The sequence below is a fragment of the Drosophila sechellia genome, chromosome 2L (genome assembly GCF_004382195.2).
Source record: "Drosophila sechellia strain sech25 chromosome 2L, ASM438219v1, whole genome shotgun sequence".
Classification (NCBI taxonomy): domain Eukaryota; kingdom Metazoa; phylum Arthropoda; class Insecta; order Diptera; family Drosophilidae; genus Drosophila; species Drosophila sechellia.
Genome location: NC_045949.1, coordinates 11,799,151 through 11,818,344, shown reverse-complemented (window position 1 = coordinate 11,818,344; position 19,194 = coordinate 11,799,151). Strand labels below are relative to the sequence as shown.

The following is a 19,194-nucleotide window of genomic DNA, read 5'->3' as shown; positions in this document are numbered from 1 at the left end:
TAGCCCCACCCATTAATCATGGGGTAAGTTCATAATAGGCAGACATTCTTTGTTTACTTGGGTTTGTGGTCATGATTATTTGAGTAACAGGCTAGGCGTTAAAATCGCGTTTGTTTTCTGTTCCGAATGTTATCTATATACTTAAAAACCTTTGAATACCTTAAAATATCTATTACCTTTAGGTCATATTAAAAAAATTACTTTTCCATGCACACAAAAGTTACACTGTTAACTAACAGTCTGCAAAGTACAAATCTGGTTACTGTTGCATTTATAGCCCTTACTTCTAATTCAACGGGTAAACTATGCTAAATTATAATTAACTAAAATATAATATTCATCTGTATTTATAAACATCGAAAATGTGATAATTCTTGTGGAAAATTATCTCAATTTAAAAATGGCTGAAAAATATAAAAATGCAAAATCCATTAAGCGGACTATGTATTTTTTTAACAAGCGACGTATTCAAAGTATGTTATCGAAGTAATGGGTAACAGATGCCGAATCTCTCTTCATTATTTCTTATGTTATCATGGCTACTACTGCTTGTTTGGATGTTTATTGCACTCGAAATTGACATCAATTATGTGAATGGGTCGTCGATCGCATGAAATTGAACGGCAAATACGGGGATAGCCCTTAAATGACCTTCCAACAAACTGATAATAAATCAAAAAAATAAACATCTTCGAGTTGCCGAGTAATTACATGTACGTGTACATTACGTATTTTATTCTTTACTTATTTTTTCTCATGTTTTAATATAAATATACCCGTTGTCAGCACGATTAATGGGTATAACAACGAAGGGGAATAAAAGCACATAATAAAATGCATTCGAGTAAAAGTGATTTTCGATTCGAAAATGCATTTATAACACATACATAAGTTTATATTGATTATCAACAATGCACAAATTGGATGTAGGCATTATACACTTCCCTGCTCTCTTTTCACTTTTTATGATCGTTGAACTTGAACTTGTCAGCGGACTTAAGCTTACTCATCTTGAAAATAAGCAAAGACAGAGCCTGAAAACAGTAAATCATGCTTAGCCAAGTTGGTTTAAGCCACGTTTTTGCTTCCCGGTCTTTTGTTTTCGTCTGGACCGCAATGAAGGTCGCTTAAGTTGTTTTTTCTTATTTCTGTAATGGAAAGGGAAACAAAGTAAACATAATTTTTCAGTTTTAAATGGCTGTGGCTTCAAGGATCGCGTTCCAGCGCTCTTCTAGTCGGTCCGCTCTCTTAAGCCTCTCTTGGAGCTTTCAATATTCCCGACTTTGCTGCGTAGGCTTCATTGCTGTGGAAGGCCCAAAACTGGAGTCATTTGGCGCCGAGCAGCCAGACTTATCGGTCGTTGCAGTCTCGACTTGGGTTTCAAAACTTCTCCAAAAGCAAAGATAACGATCCATTGGGAGTAATCATTTTGTGTAAATAAAGCATATTATTCATTTAAACGCGCATTATCGTATTCGAGTTGAAAGCATTTAAATATAGTGTATAGTGTGTGATTTGTGAAAGTGATTTGAGTGGCTTGCAATTAGATTAAAATGTCCCAAAACTGAAAACTAGTTTTTTATTACAGGATATTAGACAGCAAACCAATCGATTATATCAATCATTAACTAAATGCACACACCTATTCACTATCTATAATTATCATTCTTGAGCTACAAAAACGCTGGTAAAACTGAATAATTACGATTTAACTAATCATTATTATACACCTTTGTAAAAAAGTATTCAAAAGGCTGTAAACCAAAATTAATGCCACAAATTAATTAAAGCGTAATAATGAAATGTTTACGTAACTTGTGATTAGACAACGTGAAACGCAGGGAAAAGTATTGTTACCATCCTCGTTGCATTTTATGGTTATGGCTTACGATTGTTGCAACAAACATCTGGCTTCCCCATTGCAGCAGGCCATGTGTCTGCCTCTTGCCAAGAAAATAAAAGAGACCGAATATGCAACTGGCCAAAGCGAAGAGAACGGCCAAAAGAGAAAAAAGAGTCACTTGCACTTTTTGGGACCCCTTTCATCAGAACAGTGGAGTGCGGAGAAATTTCAAATGGGGGGACTTTAATTCATATAATCTTCTTTTATTAGATCAATAGAGATGTTGAGTTATTTTTGTGTGCTGATTTAATTTTTAAACAATTTTGAGAAATTCTATTTAAATCTAGTAAAATTTCTTTAAATACTCGAATAAAGAAAATGGTTAAAAATATATGCTTAAATCTAAATATATATAATTATCAATATGGATCTCAGACCCCCTTTCATACGCTCCTGCATCCCGTTTTTTTTTCGTGTGCATTTGTCTCTTTTCTGTGTGCCACATTGGAGTGCACGTAATTTTCCATTTAGTGGCAGGCGAATCGAAAACGAAAGTGGAAATGTTGCACTGTCGCCGGTGGCTCCAGCACCTCCTCGCTCGCCCACGCCGCTCGCTCTTGGCCAGCCTGTTGTAAAGCCGATGAAGAAACTTAAATAAAGAAAACCAACAACAACAACTCCTCCTCGCCAAACTCAAAAGCCAAAAGTTGTGAAAAGGAAATCCGCAAATGCGGAAGAGCCCGTCCAAAACTCAGTCCAGTCCAGTCAGTCAGTCAAACGATCCGTGACTCAAGACCATTATCTTTCATTATAGCCATTGCATCGCATCGCACTTGGTTTTGCCCGATTGAGCTGTCAAAGGGCACCGGATTTGGGAAGCCAGGGAACCCAACCCATCATATACCAGATAAGAAAGCCTCACCATGATAGAACGACAAATTATCCAGTAAGTGTTAATCCTTATCGGTGGTTTGTCCACACATATGGCACGGATGAAATGCCACAATCAGTTGATGCAGTTAAAGCAAAATAGTTTATATGTTGAATTTCATAATTATTAGTTAATAGGATGTATTCATACAAACTATTTACTATTTCATTTCTTTAGTAGCTCTGGTTAAATCTATCAATATAAATGCTATTTTCCAACACAGGCAGCCTTGATTCTCTATGATTCTCTTGGCCCTCAAGGGGAGTACCCGAAAAAGGGGGCCAAGACCCAGTGTCAATACTTCGAGGCGGCTTGAGCCCCACCAGCATTCTCTACTATCTTATGTTGTACTCTATTATGGGGTCTTGGCAAAGTCCGAGCCGAGCGCTTGAACATTGCACATGCAGCGGGCGCATACAAATAGATAAATTAAATCATTTGGGGGTTTGCCGAGACTCGACTTTGTTTCAATATTTGCCAACTCGGAGTGGCCGGCAAACGCTTCTAGCTGTTGCGAATTTCCCATCGATCTGTGCACTATATATGTTCTATATTGCAGCACAACACCTGCCTCGAAGCGCATCTTCGACGTCCTCAAGGATGTCCTGCAATTCTTCGAGCTCTATGTGCGAATCTTGATGGAGCTGTTTGTGACACTGGTCCAGATTGTGCTGCCCAAAAAGCAGAAGGATGTCAGCGGGGAGATAGTTTTGGTAAGATCATTACATGTGCAAGCATAACTTAGTGAATACCAACTTATATATACGCAGATAACCGGAACTGGGCATGGAATTGGTCGGGAGTTGGCCCTTCACTATGCTTCATTGGGTAGCACAGTGGTTTGTGTGGACATCGATGGCAAAAATAATCTGCAGACGGTGGAGAAGGCCAAACGGCTCAATCTCGGCGAGGTGTACAGCTACAGGTATTAGGTATACTTACTAAATGATTAAATAAATAATAACATTATGTTCAACATGGCAGCTGCGATGTTTCCAAGCGCGCTGAGGTTATGGCACTGGCGGATCGGATCAAGTCGGATGTGGGATGCATATCGGTGCTGGTTAATAATGTGGGCATAATGCCAACGCATCCCATTCTGCAGCAATCGGACGAGGAAATCCAGCGTGTATTCGACGTGAACGTGTTCTCGCAGTTCTGGACCATCCAGGCCTTCTTGCCGCACATGCAGGAGAAGGGTCGTGGCCACATCATTTGCATGTCCTCCATTGCCGGCTTGGTGGGCATCTCCAACCTGGTGCCCTATTGTGCCACCAAATTCGCAGTCCGCGGCCTGATGGAGGCACTGCATGCCGAATTACGAGAGGGACCCTTCAGGGATCTGGTAGAATAACCATGTGAATGTGCTAAATTATGTGATCCATGTGTGAATCCATTTACAGATTCGAACCACCTCCATCTTTCCCTATATGACCAACACTGGCCTCTGCAAGCATCCCAAGGTGAAGTTCCCATCGATCCTGGGCCTGCTCGATCCCAAGCAGGTGGCCAGAAGGATCGTGGAGGCCCATCGTACCGACCTCATGGAGGTAACCATCCCGAGCTGCCTGCTCCACATCAACAACTGGACACGACTCCTGCCCGATCATTGCGGCCTGATGCTCAAGGACTTTATCGACAGCGGCGTGGAGTCGGATTTGATTTAGTTTACCTTCTATATATATTAGATCTTAGATCGAGCTACAATATGTTGCAGTACAATAAACTTACTATTGGAGTATGTATTAAATAAAGCTATAGAGATTTTTAGCTTGGATTGCAGGTACAAAATAAATGCGGAGTTTCCCACTTAAGAGATGAATTTCAGCTCATAATGTTTAAAAATTACGTTAAACAAAGTAAACAACTTAAAATTACTTTAATGAATTTCTTTAGTTAGTTTTTATTGGGGTTACCTGTTGCATTGAAATCGATAGCGATAACGAACATAATCGATTGTTAGCAAATCTGGCTATAGCTAAATTTACCTGCACTGCCAACTCCACTGCAAATCAGCTGTGTGATGAAAACAAAAGGCGATGGCTTGCGAAGTAAAACACTGCGGAGAAATCCGTGATTTTAGGAAAGTCCAGGAATACTTTGGACTCGGACATGGTAAGATAGCTTTGCCACAAGCCTCTGCAGCACGTAACTAGTTTGATCCGTACAGATGACAACTGGTTAAACGCGATAAACCATGCCATTTCACCCACTGGCGAACTGATTGCCATGGCGCAGGGTGAAAAGTTGGCATTCCTCAGCACCTGCTGGAGCAGCCATGGCAATGCCAACACCTACGTTCTTGGCTGGTGCGGCGAGCTGGAGGATCGCAACCAAATCGTGACTAGCCTTACCTGCTTGCCGATGACTCAGAACAAAAGCTCCGATGGAGCCATCGAATGGACCTGCGTGGCAGTTGGCCTGTGCTCTGGCATGGTTACCTTCTATACGGACACGGGTGTAAAACTCTTCTCGCAATGGTTAGTTGTGGAATTAAATGTATCTGCGTCATTAACCAACTATATTTTACCAGCTGCCAAGAGGATCCAGTCATTGGAGTCAAGCTGCAGTCCGCCCCGCGACATTCTGAGGCGAATTCCCTGCTCTACATCGTCTATCCTCGCTGCATGTGCTTCATCCAGGGCCAGGACATTTTGCCCATGCTGACCAACTGCCGGCACAATGTGCAAAGAGGTGCCTTGGAGCGCGGTTCGTATCCCACGGCTGATGTGGTGCCATTCCAGAAGTATAAGTTCAAGCAAGAGCGAGAGGCCGTCATCAACGATGCTGCCATCTCTACCACCCAACGACCTCCCACATACGACTACATTGTTCAGCAGAGCATCGGTCTCGGTTATTTCGCCAAAGTGCACGCCACGCCGCCGAGGAGCTCACATGTTCTGGCCGCCGGAGCAGAACCCTATTTGGGCTTCTTTCAGGCGGAGGAGGGTTATAAAACGATGTCGCTAGGTGAGGTTGCCAAAGACGTTATCGGAATAGCTTACAAGAACCTGCTGGGCGGAATCTTTCGACGAGCTCCCGAGCCCCTGCCATCGCCAGAGGAATCCCTACTGCCGGTGCCCACAAAAGAAGCACCGATGCGGATTCGCTGTCGTCTATACGACGGCAAGAGAGATGGACTGACCTTGGCTGTGGCACCCGGTGGACGCCTGGCTGTCGTTACCGATAATCTGGACCGTGTGATGTTGGTGGATACGCACCAGGCCATTATCTTGCGTGTTTGGAAGGGCTATCGGGATGCACAGTGCGCATTCGTTCCAGTTAAAGAAAAATCCGTTCGCGGCATTAAAACGCACAAGCGAAAGGCTTTGTTTCTGGTTATCTACGCTCCTCGAATGGGCTGCCTGGACATCTGGGCTCTGCAAAACGGACCCAAGGTGGCTGCCTTCAATGTATCGAAAAGCGGGCAACTGATATACAACAATCACAGTCCCTTAGGCTCCGGCGGCAGCAGTGGTAATAGCAGCACTCAGTCAAGAAAATCTTTAGCCATCAATCATTGCTTGTTTCTGGATCCCAACGATGGCAGCTTGAGGGAGATACTTATTCCCTTTCATTATGCGCTCAGCGAGACCAGCTCCCAGACATCACGGGATATTCATATGCTGAGGCGCCTCAGAAACCAGCTAAGAAGCATAAACCATGGCCAAGCCAAAGATGAAGCGCTGCAGGAGATTGGCGAACTGGCAAGTGAACTGCAGACGTTAGAGGTGCGACAACAGTGCCTGGAGATGTTGCTTAAGAGCAAGAAACTGCAGCCACAGGTGTTTCAGTGCATCGTTAATGCTTTCATAAAGAAACCTCTTTCTGAGGCAACGGGCTCCGAGGAGTTTGTCAACCAAATCGAGAACTATAAACGCTTGACTGATTTCTACTTGGCCCTAAGCCAAGCCAATCAGCGTGAAGACAACGAGCCACCCGTTGAATACTTAGAGCTTTCCGATGCTGATCTTGTCACCATTAACAAGTTGGTTCTGCTCCTGGACGATGGCACCGAGAAGGATAAACCCGCCGCCACCCGTGAAGTGAGCTTTAAGTTGCAGGCGGAGCACAAGACCGAAGAGTTTGTCGATTACCTGAGCATCTTTAACATCGATAGTCCGGATGGCATAAGTCTACTTCCGGAGAAGTCAGATAAGTTTGGCGCCGTAAGCATCGATCTCTTTAGTCAGTTCTTTGCCCAAGGTCTATGCTTTGGCCAATTCAAGCAGTGGATCAATCAGGCGTGTCTGCCCAGCAGAGATTTGCTTAAGTTGATTATTTGGTTTTGGCTTGAGAAGCCCTTTAAGTACAACAACTGGTAAGAAAAACATTTTATAAATTCCGTTCTCAACTTATGTGCAATCTACTTTCCTTGCTTTAGTGATGAAGTAGTGGAGGACATGTCCAGAATTGCTGCTATGGTGCAGACCATTTGCGATCTGGCTGGTGAACACATCCACGACTATGCCTACAATGCCATTTCACCGTGGTGGCAAGAAGTTCGGGAACTTCTTTTGGAGAGTAAACAATTTTCGGGCTTGCTGGTGGCCATTGTGTGCAAAACGGTAGCGACTAATTTGTGGCGAAACCGAAAAGAGGTAGGTCTCCTCCTGGACGTTAAAACCAAAAACTCTATTGCGAAAAACACGTTCTCCTTAGGGATCTTGTGATGAATCCTCGCAAAACGAGGATGAGGAGCGCTGGGAGCGTATCTCCCACGATGAGGCTCAATGGGGATTGCTCATTGGCAAGCTGGAGGATGTGGCCGTGCTAGGAGCCATACTAAAGTAAGTGCCAAATCAATCTTTCCACTTAGTTCTTTAATTAACCACTGCTTTATTCTCAGTAAGCCGCTCACCTGCCGGAAACCTGTTGGTCCAGAGATGCCCTACGAACCACCGGACTGCAGTCTCAAAAGCATTGTGAGCAGTGGCAAAGGCATCGTCACCGAATTGACAGCCAAGTGGCTGATCAGTGCACAATTGCATCCGAGTAAAGTTCTGGAGATATCGCCTCCCGAAAACGAGTTAGACGACGAGGCCAAAGTTAAGATAAAGGATGAGCCAACCATGCAGCCAGCCGATGAAGAGGCGGAATCAGAAGAGGATTTGGAAATGGCAAAGGAAGTGTACGCGGCGAGTAAAGAAGCCCACGAGCCTATTCTTGAACGATTGGCTCTGTTGCGTGCGCACTTTCCCTTCAGCTTGGAATCGGGCGTCCTGTTTAGTCTCATGTCGTGGCAGTACATGGTCCAGTGGAGCAAGCAGCTCTCATCGCTGGATCACCTAAAGGCAGCATTGCTTTGTCTAAACCAATTCCGTACACCTGACTGGGCCCTGAAACATGGAATATGTTGCATGCTGTGGAATGCCACTCTAAAGTTTCCACTCCAGGCGGCGGCGAAGCTTATTCAGAAAGTGGGACGCCTGCCAGTGGACAAGATGTGCCAGCAAGATCTGGAGATGTCGGCGGGTAAAGTGCCAGAGTTCCTAGAACTCAGCCTCGAATTCCTGCAGCATTTCACCGCTTCTATGGAGCACGATAAGCGAGAACTGCACTTCGAGCAGTCGCTCAGCGAAGGAGCCCTGCCATTGCAGTTCCTGGCTCTCCAGCAGCACCATGCCATGCCGCAGCTGCTCCGTCTTCAAACAGAACTGTGCAGCGTGCTGCACTTCGTGTCCTTGTTCCAGCTGCGCATTCCAAAACCACTGACCACGCTCTTCGACTCCATGAGCAACAAAGCTCTGCTGGCGGACATCAACAAGGAACTGCCTTATGTTTTGCCTGCACCAGATCTTGTCCTGCAACAGCAGCGCACTGATTTCCTGTGTCGCCTTGTTGCCGCTACCATGGATCTGATTAGGGAGGATTTGGAGCAGCTATATATTCTCGATCATGTCTTTTACATGGGCAAGATCTGTGCCTTGGCCGACAGTTGGGAGGTCGATAAACTTCCTATCCTACGACGGCAGGTAAGAATGTACATATATGACCCAAGAATTCCTAATCTAGGAACCCATGAACACACATGACAGGAAGTTTACAATGCCTCTTGCCTTTTAACATCAGTTCGTTAGTTTGCTCCGTACAGAGCACAACAGAAGAAACACAATGGAATAGAAAATATATTCCAAATATTTTTCTCTCCTCCAGGTGGTGGAACTGTACGCTTTTGGGTATGATGCGGAGGCTCAAGTGCTGCTCCAGGACATCAGCGATGACGAGGAGCTGGGCCGACTGCTGCTGGAGATCGCTGGCCGTAGGCTCAATCTTTACGCACAGAGCTCGCAGTCCACGTTCCTGAAGATTGCCTCTGTTGGCCACCAGTTGCTGGCCTACCTAGACAACCTGGTAAGTGCTGCCAGCGTATACCATCCGCAGTACTGATCCATTTCTCACACCGCTCGCGCAGAAGGAGCCGATGACTGAGAACAACATTCAGATCGCGGCCACCAAGCCCGACGAGATCGATGTGGCCGCCCTGGACACGCTGTTGTCGCACGCCTACAAATACCTCTGCCGGCGCGAGTCCAAGCAGCTGTCCATCATTTCCCAAATGTACAACGCCGTGCGTATCCTGCAGAATTAGGAGCGAGGATGACATATAAACACTTGGTTATTTTACGTTTATCTCATGAATTTTATGGATTTAAGAATGAACACGAGTGGTCCCATTAATTGTCTTACACTTATCAACAAGCGATTTAAACAACCTACGAAAAGCATCACCTTAACTACTTTCAAGGAAAAGGATACTAAGATCTGCACCGATAGAAGGATATATTCAACACGAATTTGTTGTTAAGCTTATGCCTTTAAGGATTATGAACATATATATTTAATAAACTAAAAAAATAAATTCAATATTCTTTTACTACATTTAAGGGATACCATAAGATAAAATAATATTTTCTTTATTGATGGCAACCGTAATTTAATTTATATTTGAGCAGGGATCCAAGCGTGTCTTTGAACTTCGAGTCTTGGGCGCTGCCTCCAAGTTCTCCGCCTGTATTCGTCCGATTGCCTCCGGCGTGGGCAATCTCTCTGGCATCCTGGTTGCATGAACTTTGAGATGAGTGTAGACGGCAATGTAGCTCTGGCTGGTGTCCAGTTCGATGGGTGGACTCTGCCCTATGCGGCCCGGCAGCGCAAAGTGCTTGCCAAGAATGGGTTCCTTGAGAGATCGGGCCAGAAGATTTTGTAGTCCATTGCGGTCGGTGTCCAACTGATCGCTGTTGAAACTTGAATCCATTGAGAATTAATTGAATGTAAATATTTTTAGTTTCGATGTGTAATGCCTGAAATTTTTCCGAACAAAAGATACGACAACCCGAGTTGCACTAGGTTAGTGGACTAGACTCCGACTAATCGAAAAACAACTTTTCCTCCTTCATGGCAACAAGTAGTTCAGTTTGGCATACCTTTCGTTTAGGAGCTCCTCCCAAACTGCTCCTCCTGCTCGGTTATGACTTATTTATTATTCGAGGCAGAAAGTTGATTCTCTGGTTTGTTCAATTTGGGAACTCGGCTGGGACACGCAAGGCCAAGAAGCAAAGAACTTGTTTCGTGGGTGAAGTTTATCATGTTGATAAACATGTAGGATAATGAGGAATGTCGTTAGAGACAGTTTCATGTGGTTCCTTAATAGTCGCAGGGGATTGCTTTTATGGGCTACAGTAAACTCACGATGGTGCTGATTTGACCATCTATTTCTGCTTTAAATAAGTACACTCAAATAGTATATGTTTGTATATAGATGTGTATTGGGCTTAGCTACAGAATGGGTTATAGAGGTTGAACAATCACTTAAAGGTTTACTAGGCTAGGGTCTCTACAGGCAGCGGGCAATCAGTTCGTTGATGGCATTGCCGCGATCGCCGTACTCGCCACCGCGTTTGTACGAGACGGATACCTTCTTTTGCCAACCATTGCTGGGACTGGACAACTGCAAAAAACCAAATGGCAGTATTAGAATAGTTGTAAGAATTCTAAGAGAAGCGTTAACCAACCGTGAAGGCGCACAGGAACTCATTGACAGTGGCGAAGTTCGGACCCACTGTGCAAATTTCGTGGATTATATCCTCCAGACAGATGACACCCTTGTCGCCCAGCTGTTGCTCCACCATGGTGTTCGACTGAATGGCCGTCTTCTTGCCGTCGATGCGGGCGAAGCCCTTCTTGAAGATCAGCTCGCGAATGGAGCTCAGCGAGGGATTGCCGTAGACCACAAAGGGTTCAATAACGCGCAGCAGCAACTGGTTCTCCTTGGTGTTCTCCAGGAAGACGGCGTTGTGGCGCGAGCCCATGCGCAGGGTTCGGAATATATCGGCGGTGGTCTTGTCGAAGATCTTTTTGCCAGCATGGCGCATCACGAAGAGCAGCTTGGGATTGGAATCGTCGGCAGCTGTGGCACTTTGTTCGGTGATATTGGTGCGCAGAATGGTTTGCTTGATCCGCTTGGACGTGCGCTCTGCTTTCAGGTAGCCCATTACGAAGGATTCGGCACGGCGGAACTTGTGGTGATTCTTGGTGGCGGTCCTCTTCTTGATCCGGTCATTTCTTTTCTGCGTAACAACAGATTCATCCTGCAGAATTCTCCTCTTGCGATGCTTTAGCACCGACACTGTTTTGCCGGGCAATTTGTTGGGCACCGCATATCTAGGGATTAAAAGTATAAGATCAAGTTTAAAATCAACACATTTATATAGTTTTTCAATTACTCACTTGTCTGACATTGCTAGTATTTGGCTTTTTAAAGGCAGTCAATTAAAACACGTGCAAGCACCAAAACAATAACTAAAAAGGATAGCGGTGGGTGCGGAGCGATAAGTGCTTGGTTATCGATATGTGCTGTGTGCAACAGCTGATCGCGTTTCATGGTGAATAGCTAATGAATTTCAAATTTTTGGCGGGAACATTTACAAAATATTATTATTCAACTGAAAACTAAACTTAATAGTTATACCTTAAGATAAATTTATTTATAGCTAGCATTCAAGGGAACAGCTTTAATGTTTGTTTCTTGTAAGTTATCATTTGACATGAATTTCCGGTTTTGAGCACTCATTTCTCATTTCTTTTCTTTGCACTCTCTCTCTCTATCTCTCTCTCTCCGTTTGCTACTCTCACTCTCTCTTTGCGTTTTAGGGTGGAAATTGCGTTAATTTTAGTATGAAAATGCCGGTCTCGATGCCAACGCACAGTCGCTGTTCGCAGTCAAAGCCGTTTTGTTGTGTCCGCGCTCTCGAGGTAAAATAAATCGTGTTTTACGTGCAAAGTCGCTGATAACAAGATAAACTGAAATTAATCAGCCAAACTGCATTCCAAACCTTGCGAATAACAAAAAAAAAACAAAAAAAAAAAATAGCGAATAAAAACAATGGAGCAATTGGCAGAAAAACTGCAACTCTGCAACTGCAAAATTCATTGCCACGCGTCGTAAGGTGATGACGAAATCGTGGAAATTGTCATGCGGCAAAGGCGTCACCATAAAAGTGGAGCTCCCTATTAGGCAGGCAGCTACACACCACAGCACAACAACCCCAAAAACACCCGACTTTAAAGCTCAATTTAGTGTATTGAAGATAGTGGCGTCGGGGAAACATATGTAATTAAAGTTTATGTCTGACAATGGGAGATTAGTTAGCTGCCAGCGAGGCAAAAATCGGGTCTTCTTCACTAGCAATTAGTAACTAAAATCAGCACTATAGCATTTGTTTACAATTTGCGCAACACGTGCTCGCGCCCCATTTCCTGATAATAAAGGCTTTTGTTTTTAGATTTAAACTTTCACCCTTCATTCCAGTGGCAATGTGCGGTATTCGCCATTAGAGGATAAGCAGAAGAATCCCACAGTGCAGCCATCATGACGGACCGATATGCCAACGGAGTGACCACCAGCCTGGTCGAGCCCACAAATGGATGCGCTGCGCCGGGAAATCCAAATCCCGCTGATGGCGAGGAGAAGATTGTCCTCAAACGGAAGCTAACACTCCTCAATGGAGTGGCCATCATAGTGGGCACCATCATCGGATCGGGCATCTTCATAGCTCCCACGGGAGTCTTTATATACACCGAGTGAGTGGTGATGATGATTATGACGATGATGATACGTAGCATCCTCCTTAATTCAATTTATGCACAAAAAAGGTCAATTTAACTGTTAATTAATGGATAAATTGTGGCAGGCATTCCTTTAGCACCAATTAAGATACATTTATTAGTTCTCGATTTTCCCTCAAAGATTCACCCTTGAAATTCTGCGCACATATTGCGTCAGCTTTTTAAAGTATTTTTTAAGTGAATTGACTCCAGTTACAATAATAACGTCAATAAGGCGCGCCAAACATTTAAATTATTGATAAGAGCCACGAAAAAGGTATGTGTCATAAGCTTAAGGCGGCTGCGAAAAGTTCCAGGAAGTTAAGTCGATGAATGTATTTTATCCAAGTGAAAGTTAATACCCTGCACTTTTTTTATATGTGTATGTTGTTTTTAAATACTATTTTACTATTATTGCTTACAAATATTTGCCACCAAGTTGACATAAGATATGAATTTATAATTTTATTGCTTAAGAGTATTTGTTTACGGGTATTTATTTTCACCCAAATTGTTTATTAATTCGATGACTACTGTATATCATTTCAGATCCGTGGGATCGTCCCTTTTGATTTGGCTGACTTGCGGCATTTTGTCGACCATCGGAGCTCTGTGCTACGCTGAACTGGGCACATGCATCACGAGATCTGGCGGGGATTACGCCTATCTGCTGGTATCCTTTGGTCCGCTAGTGGGATTCCTGCGTCTCTGGATCGCACTGCTCATCATCCGGCCAACCACGCAGGTTAGTTCCTAAGGCACATCGATTGAATTACGAAATGTTTACATATTTGGCTTGATTGATCGATGGGTTGTTGATGCAAATAAATAGAAATTTATTAATGGGCGGCTACCTTCGACCGGAATTGAATTCAATTACGAGTAGAACAGCTTTCTCCGCTAGAAACAAATGGCTTGTAGGATTTATAGTATGAATACACTGTTTTTTTTTCAGACCATTGTGGCTCTATCTTTTGCCCATTATGCGGTCAAGCCATTCTTTCCGGAATGCGATCCCCCACAGAATGCGGTGAAACTGCTGGCTGCCATATGTTTAAGTAAGTTGGTTAAACAATCCTCTCCGATGTTAACTAATTGAAAATCATTCCCGCAGCTCTGCTCACCACAATCAACTGCCTGTCCGTTAAGGTGTCCATGAAGGTGCAGGATGTGTTCACGGTGGGCAAGCTGCTGGCCCTCATCATGATTATCCTGTCCGGACTGTACTACATGGCCACTGGCGAGCTAGAGAACTTCAGCAATCCGTGGGATGGAAACTACTCGACCCGCAACATTGGCTACGCCTTCTACTCCGGTCTGTTTGCCTTTGGCGGCTGGAACTACTTGAACTTTGTGACGGAGGAGCTGCAGGATCCATACAAGTGAGTAGTGGTGACAAAGACAAATGGTTGGGTTGGTTTGGGTTTATTTGCCCCATTCATTCCTTGTGCGTCATGCGCAGGCAGCAACAAGTGGAAACTTGTTGAGTGTCCTTGATGTCATGGCTCCTAGAATACCACCCAGTGGGTGGGGGATGCTGCCTCATCCCTAACGAATTCAATTTGCAATCAATTTAAGTGCTTTCTCGCTGAATAGCACGTTCTTTAACACACTGAAAGAAATTTCAAGTAGGAAACTCAATTCCTATGCGCAGTAAAGCCCGTAGATTAGTTATTCTTCAGCTGTTTTTAGTTATTTCAAACAAATTATGGCATTTTCTAGCATTAGCTAAATGTGTTCTATATCATCGGTCATCCAAAGTGATAAGATATCTCTTATTTTACCTGAAAGCTTTTTAATGTTTTAGTTCCGAATGAAACATCAAAACGTAGTTGTTATTTACCCTCTATGTAGTCATAGTCACTACCCACTACAAATATTAAAGATAGTACTTATTTAACCAGAGACTCATTAGGCAGCTTTTAAACTGAAATATATATGCACCTGAGAGCGCTAAATTGGAAACCACTGATGACCTGGTGACCAAGCATCACAAGGAGCATCTGGAAATCAAGGATTGACGTCACTTACATAGAGTCTACCAAGTAGCACATCATCATTTTGATGTGGACTGTCACCAATTTGGGCTGGGAATGACATATGCTGCGATGAGATGGTTCGTTGATAGTTATTCGGACTGCCACATGACCATTTATCCGAACGACTTTGGGATATTCAACAGGTCCGCTTCACATAGAACTACTATCAGAGATCTATATTCATCCGCATATTTACAAAAACAGTAGTTGAAAGTGTTATTCATAAGATGGAATGGAAAACTCATATAAATATATTTTGTATAAAACTAATCTCGCACTTTGCTTTCTCATTGTGCAGGAATCTGCCGCGCGCCATTTGGATAGCCATGCCGCTGGTCACGAGCATCTATGTTCTGGTCAACTTAGCCTACTTCGCCGTGGTGAACAAGCCGGAGATGCTCAGTTCGCTGGCCGTGGCGGTGACCTTTGGAAATCGTGTGTTCGGACCGCTGGCCTTCATGGTGCCCATTTTCGTGGCGCTGAGCACATTTGGTGGCGTCAACGGGGTGCTCTTCACATCGGCGCGCCTGTTCGCTACTGGTGCTCAGGAGGGGCATTTGCCCAAGTTTTTCCAGCTGTTCCACGTGAAACAACAGACGCCCATTCCCTCCCTGATTTTCACGGTGAGTTGGCATGAGCATTTTGCAGCTATCAGCTGAGAATTTTGCATTGATGCAAGCGCATTTTCCCACAGTGTCTGATGTCGCTGCTCATGCTGCTCACGGATAACGTGTACCAGTTGATCAACTACTTCAGCTCGGTGCTCTGGCTCTCAGTGGTGGCCAGCATAGCCGGGATGTTGTGGCTCCGGCATAAGAGGTGGGTGATACTACCACTGACTTGTTCTGAACCCAATGTGTAATGTGTATTCCTTTCAGGCCCGACTTGCCCCGACCCATTAAAGTCCATCTTGCGCTGCCCATCACCTTCATGGTGAGCTGCGTGACACTGGTATTGTTGCCCAATCTGGAGGAGCCACAAAATCTGCTCATTGGCATCGGCATAACCCTGGCTGGCATTCCGTTCTACTACGCTTTCATCGCCCGGAAAAATAAGCCAAAGTGCTACGGCCGATTGTCCAATTCCGTAGTGGAGATTTGCCGGGCCATCTTCAATACCACCATTATCGAATCGAATGAGGCGATTAACTAGGCCTACACGTACAAACATATATATGTGTACCACAACCGTAGAACTTATGCATTTAGTTCAAAAACACTCGTAATTGATATTCGAAAAACGTGAAACTGAAAACTTGTTAAATTTGAAACCGTTTTAAGTGCCGTTTGTATGATATTTTAGCATTGCTTAGCACCAAATTGGCATCGATTAGAATTTAGTTTTTATTTATTGTTTTTAGAAAGCCCCTCAGTTAACAGATTTTTGCAAAACCCCCGCCTTATTGGCCCACTTCCCACTAAAGTTTACTTTTTATCTCTATGGTTAGGTGCAACAATCCGAATTCCTTTGTTAATACGATCAGGAAATAAGTGAAAGCGCTTATATGGGAACAAACTACGAAAATGTGACATGTTTAGGGAAGCTACACAGCTAGCAGTACAATAAGGAGCATATTGATGTTTAAACTTAACCGCTTAGCAAATAAATGTATTATTGCAAATTCGGCATGTTACTTTGAAGCTTCAGGAAGACTCTTCTTCCAACGAACTTTGTTAAGATCTACATGTAAATCTTACGAGCATTGTATTCGATGGCAGTTTCCACTAGAGTAGTGCCCCTTATGAAATCCGCCGATACTATATTCGCATTCGTGCCCAGTTCATTTCGATACAACTGAGAGATGCGCCAATTCACATTATCGGCCATCTTGCGCAGCCCGCCGGTCTTGTCCAAAATGACGTCCCACGTCTCCGGGGTCAGCTCCGCCATATCGGACACCGGGCGACTGGAGAAGCGACTGTGGAAGTAAGAAACGATAGATGTACCACATCTTATCTAATCATTAGCGAGAATCTCCACTTACGACACATCGAAATCATTGATGTTGCGCAAATAGGTTTCCAGTTGGGCCCACGTCTGCTTGTTACCCCAGCGCTGCTCCACGGATCCAAACAGGACATCGGGGAACTCCTCCACCATGGCCTCGTGGTCGTAGGCGAGGAAGACGTTCTGCCGTCGGGCCCAAATGTCACGCAGGGATGCACGCCAAGTCAGCGAAGGATGTGCTATCAGGTCCTGGAACTGATCCCGCAAGTAGCTGACCAACAGGCGATGGACACCAAGTCCTTTTCCAAAACCTAAAGGAAAATGAAAGTAAATCATATGCATTATCCTTCATATATCCAAGATTGAACGTATTCCTTACCCACTGGGAACTCCTTGAGCCCAAATATGATAATCTCATTGGTTTCGTAGACGAAATCCCGAACCTGATTGATGACTTCCTGCAGCGGACGTTGTTTTGTGATCCCGTGATAGATGAAGAACAGATCGGGTGAGTTTCGGTAGTAACCCACGCGTATGTCCAAGTAGCGGACTCCGTGCATCAACTGCCCACGGATGTCGTCATCCTGTGTGAGCGCATACTTTGTCACCAGACTTTCGCGAAGCAGCGGATCGAAATTGGGTCGATAGGAGCCGGAGTCGTGGGTGCCAGGAATGAAGAGATCTCGCAGACGCATCTCCCCTATCTTGGACTTCAGATCGTTCATCCATCGGGGAAATACTTTGAGGCAGGTTTTGGCCAGGATATTGCCCTGCGCATCAATGTAGCTGGCCCAAAATCCGTAGCACGCCGTATGAACCGTCGCATTCCGGGACAGGGCATAATCAAAGGGCAATCCCGTTGTAAACCACTGGGTGCTCAGGCCCTGCCTGGGCTCAATGGCAGCCACAACCTCGGTGGCTCCTCCATTGGCCACCCAGTACTGCTCCTGCTCCTCCTCTTTGGTGGCCGCTTTAGTCGCCGGTCTTGCGGTGAACCCATCGCCGGAGCCACAACCCTCCTCGCTGGGAAATCCCGCCAGCGGAGTGTGTTTGCGCAGCAGTTGGCTTTGGAAGCTGAGTGCATCCTCCCGTGTCACGAGCAGTTGGTCACCCTTGTTAGCCGGTGCATTGCTCCACGAGACTTCCAGGAAGCGCTTGCGTGCACTGATGGTCAGCCAAACCTTGAGCGCATTGGGATTCTCATAGGATTCGGTCTGTGCCTGGCCCTCATTCGTCCAGGAGGCGAGGAGCAGCAGCACCAGTGCAAGGCGTAGAACTTTTCCCACCATATTGCTCTGATTGAATTACCCTGCTGATTCGCGGTGATTGCAACTGACGCTAATCGGCGTTCCGGAATCAGAGCAGTAATATAAACACGACACCCCGAGAGATCAGACCAGATCAACCGTTCGCGTCGAGAGCTCCACACTCAATGATCTGCGACCCAGACCCCAAATAACTTGGCACAGGTAGATCTTATCTATGCTATGTGCTGTTTATGGGGGGCTCCAGTTATAAAGGAAAATTGGAACCTGGCACGGGGGAGCCTAGCGAGAAAGATATGTGTAAATTAAGCTAAATTTCTATTTACTTTGGGATTCCCAGTAATTAGCCCTTATGCTAACCGAAGGATTAGGTTTCAGCACAATTGCAATGACTGCGTATACAGAACATTTGACCGCGATTCAAAGCCGATAAGATTTCAAACAATAGTGGGTGGGCACATTCCCAGCCTATTGTTAACACTTATTTATTTGCTCTCGACTTTATCAGTGTAATGTTCGTTGGCCTTTGGTAATTCAGAACACAAACAAATTTGCCGGAAATTAAGCAAGCGCATTTCCTATAGGAAGCTAAACAATGGATGCGTTATGATTTGATTTAACTCCGCACCGACTAATAAATTAATGCAATGGCGACCGATCTGTTCGTTTGGCCGACATTCCGAATCCAACGTCGCCTCTCAACTGACGCTCAAATGCTCGAACAGAACTGAGAAGAGCTTATTAAGCGGGCCCTATTATTTGTTTAACTCTTCCAATTTCCCTGCAAGTCGCTGATGTTTGAGTGTCAAAACTTGAATAAACAAAGCAATTCAACACTCATAACGTTTTTCGATTCTGTAAAGTTCATTGGCTTTTTTAGGCTTAACTGAAGCTCTAAAGTTTGAAAAAGTGTTTTTTAAAACCAATTTTTATAATGTACACTATTTTTATTTTAAGGTTTCTAAGAATCTGGGTTTTAAGATCTTAAAATAAAAATAAATGTGTACAACTTGGGGCTGATTCCATTAAAGAACAAATTAATTTTTTAAACAAATATTTAAA

The 19,194-nt window shown here is 44.5% G+C and overlaps 6 protein-coding genes across 8 annotated transcripts; 3 read left to right on the top strand and 3 right to left on the bottom strand.

The window, feature by feature from the left end:
* Positions 1 to 1,335: 1,335 nt before the first annotated feature.
* Positions 1,336 to 4,528, top strand: LOC6617707 (short-chain dehydrogenase/reductase family 16C member 6). The gene is made up of 6 exons (XM_032727223.1): positions 1,336 to 1,433; positions 2,658 to 2,789; positions 3,334 to 3,487; positions 3,545 to 3,699; positions 3,759 to 4,119; positions 4,178 to 4,528. Exons 2-6 carry the CDS (start codon positions 2,767 to 2,769, stop codon positions 4,439 to 4,441), a joined length of 957 nt encoding a protein of 318 aa, XP_032583114.1. The 5' UTR covers positions 1,336 to 1,433; positions 2,658 to 2,766; the 3' UTR covers positions 4,442 to 4,528.
* A 253-nt stretch (positions 4,529 to 4,781) lies between these two features.
* LOC6617706 (rab3 GTPase-activating protein regulatory subunit) lies at positions 4,782 to 9,636 on the top strand. Its single transcript, XM_002041982.2, has 8 exons — positions 4,782 to 4,889; positions 4,945 to 5,254; positions 5,308 to 7,095; positions 7,159 to 7,375; positions 7,437 to 7,564; positions 7,624 to 8,749; positions 8,931 to 9,128; positions 9,190 to 9,636. The coding sequence occupies exons 1-8, from the start codon at positions 4,814 to 4,816 to the stop codon at positions 9,364 to 9,366; spliced, it is 4,020 nt and encodes a 1,339-aa protein (XP_002042018.1). The 5' UTR covers positions 4,782 to 4,813; the 3' UTR covers positions 9,367 to 9,636.
* LOC6617705 (WD repeat-containing protein on Y chromosome) lies at positions 9,520 to 10,172 on the bottom strand. The gene has a single exon (XM_002041981.2). The coding sequence runs from the start codon at positions 10,030 to 10,032 to the stop codon at positions 9,712 to 9,714; it is 321 nt and encodes a 106-aa protein (XP_002042017.1). The 5' UTR covers positions 10,033 to 10,172; the 3' UTR covers positions 9,520 to 9,711.
* A 349-nt stretch (positions 10,173 to 10,521) lies between these two features.
* LOC6617704 (60S ribosomal protein L7-2) lies at positions 10,522 to 11,609 on the bottom strand. Its single transcript, XM_002041980.2, has 3 exons — positions 11,505 to 11,609; positions 10,790 to 11,438; positions 10,522 to 10,725 (listed from the first exon to the last, which is right to left on the bottom strand). Exons 1-3 carry the CDS (start codon positions 11,513 to 11,515, stop codon positions 10,612 to 10,614), a joined length of 774 nt encoding a protein of 257 aa, XP_002042016.1. The 5' UTR covers positions 11,516 to 11,609; the 3' UTR covers positions 10,522 to 10,611.
* A 346-nt stretch (positions 11,610 to 11,955) lies between these two features.
* LOC6617703 (large neutral amino acids transporter small subunit 1) lies at positions 11,956 to 16,541 on the top strand. 2 transcript variants are annotated; one of them, XM_002041979.2, is made up of 8 exons: positions 11,956 to 12,029; positions 12,586 to 12,857; positions 13,431 to 13,626; positions 13,837 to 13,939; positions 13,996 to 14,263; positions 15,219 to 15,543; positions 15,615 to 15,739; positions 15,799 to 16,541. In XM_002041979.2, the coding sequence occupies exons 2-8, from the start codon at positions 12,646 to 12,648 to the stop codon at positions 16,070 to 16,072; spliced, it is 1,503 nt and encodes a 500-aa protein (XP_002042015.1). In that variant the 5' UTR covers positions 11,956 to 12,029; positions 12,586 to 12,645; the 3' UTR covers positions 16,073 to 16,541. The 2 variants fall into 2 exon arrangements, with proteins under 2 accessions (XP_002042015.1, XP_032569690.1); XM_032713799.1 differs by lacking the exon at positions 11,956 to 12,029 and adding an exon at positions 12,369 to 12,387.
* Positions 16,451 to 18,846, bottom strand: LOC6617702 (PI-PLC X domain-containing protein 1). 2 transcript variants are annotated; one of them, XM_032713800.1, is made up of 4 exons: positions 18,493 to 18,846; positions 17,247 to 18,414; positions 16,905 to 17,178; positions 16,451 to 16,838 (listed from the first exon to the last, which is right to left on the bottom strand). In XM_032713800.1, the coding sequence occupies exons 2-4, from the start codon at positions 18,154 to 18,156 to the stop codon at positions 16,601 to 16,603; spliced, it is 1,422 nt and encodes a 473-aa protein (XP_032569691.1). In that variant the 5' UTR covers positions 18,157 to 18,414; positions 18,493 to 18,846; the 3' UTR covers positions 16,451 to 16,600. The 2 variants fall into 2 exon arrangements, with proteins under 2 accessions (XP_032569691.1, XP_002042014.2); XM_002041978.2 differs by having other exon boundaries at positions 17,247 to 18,846.
* Positions 18,847 to 19,194: the final 348 nt, after the last annotated feature.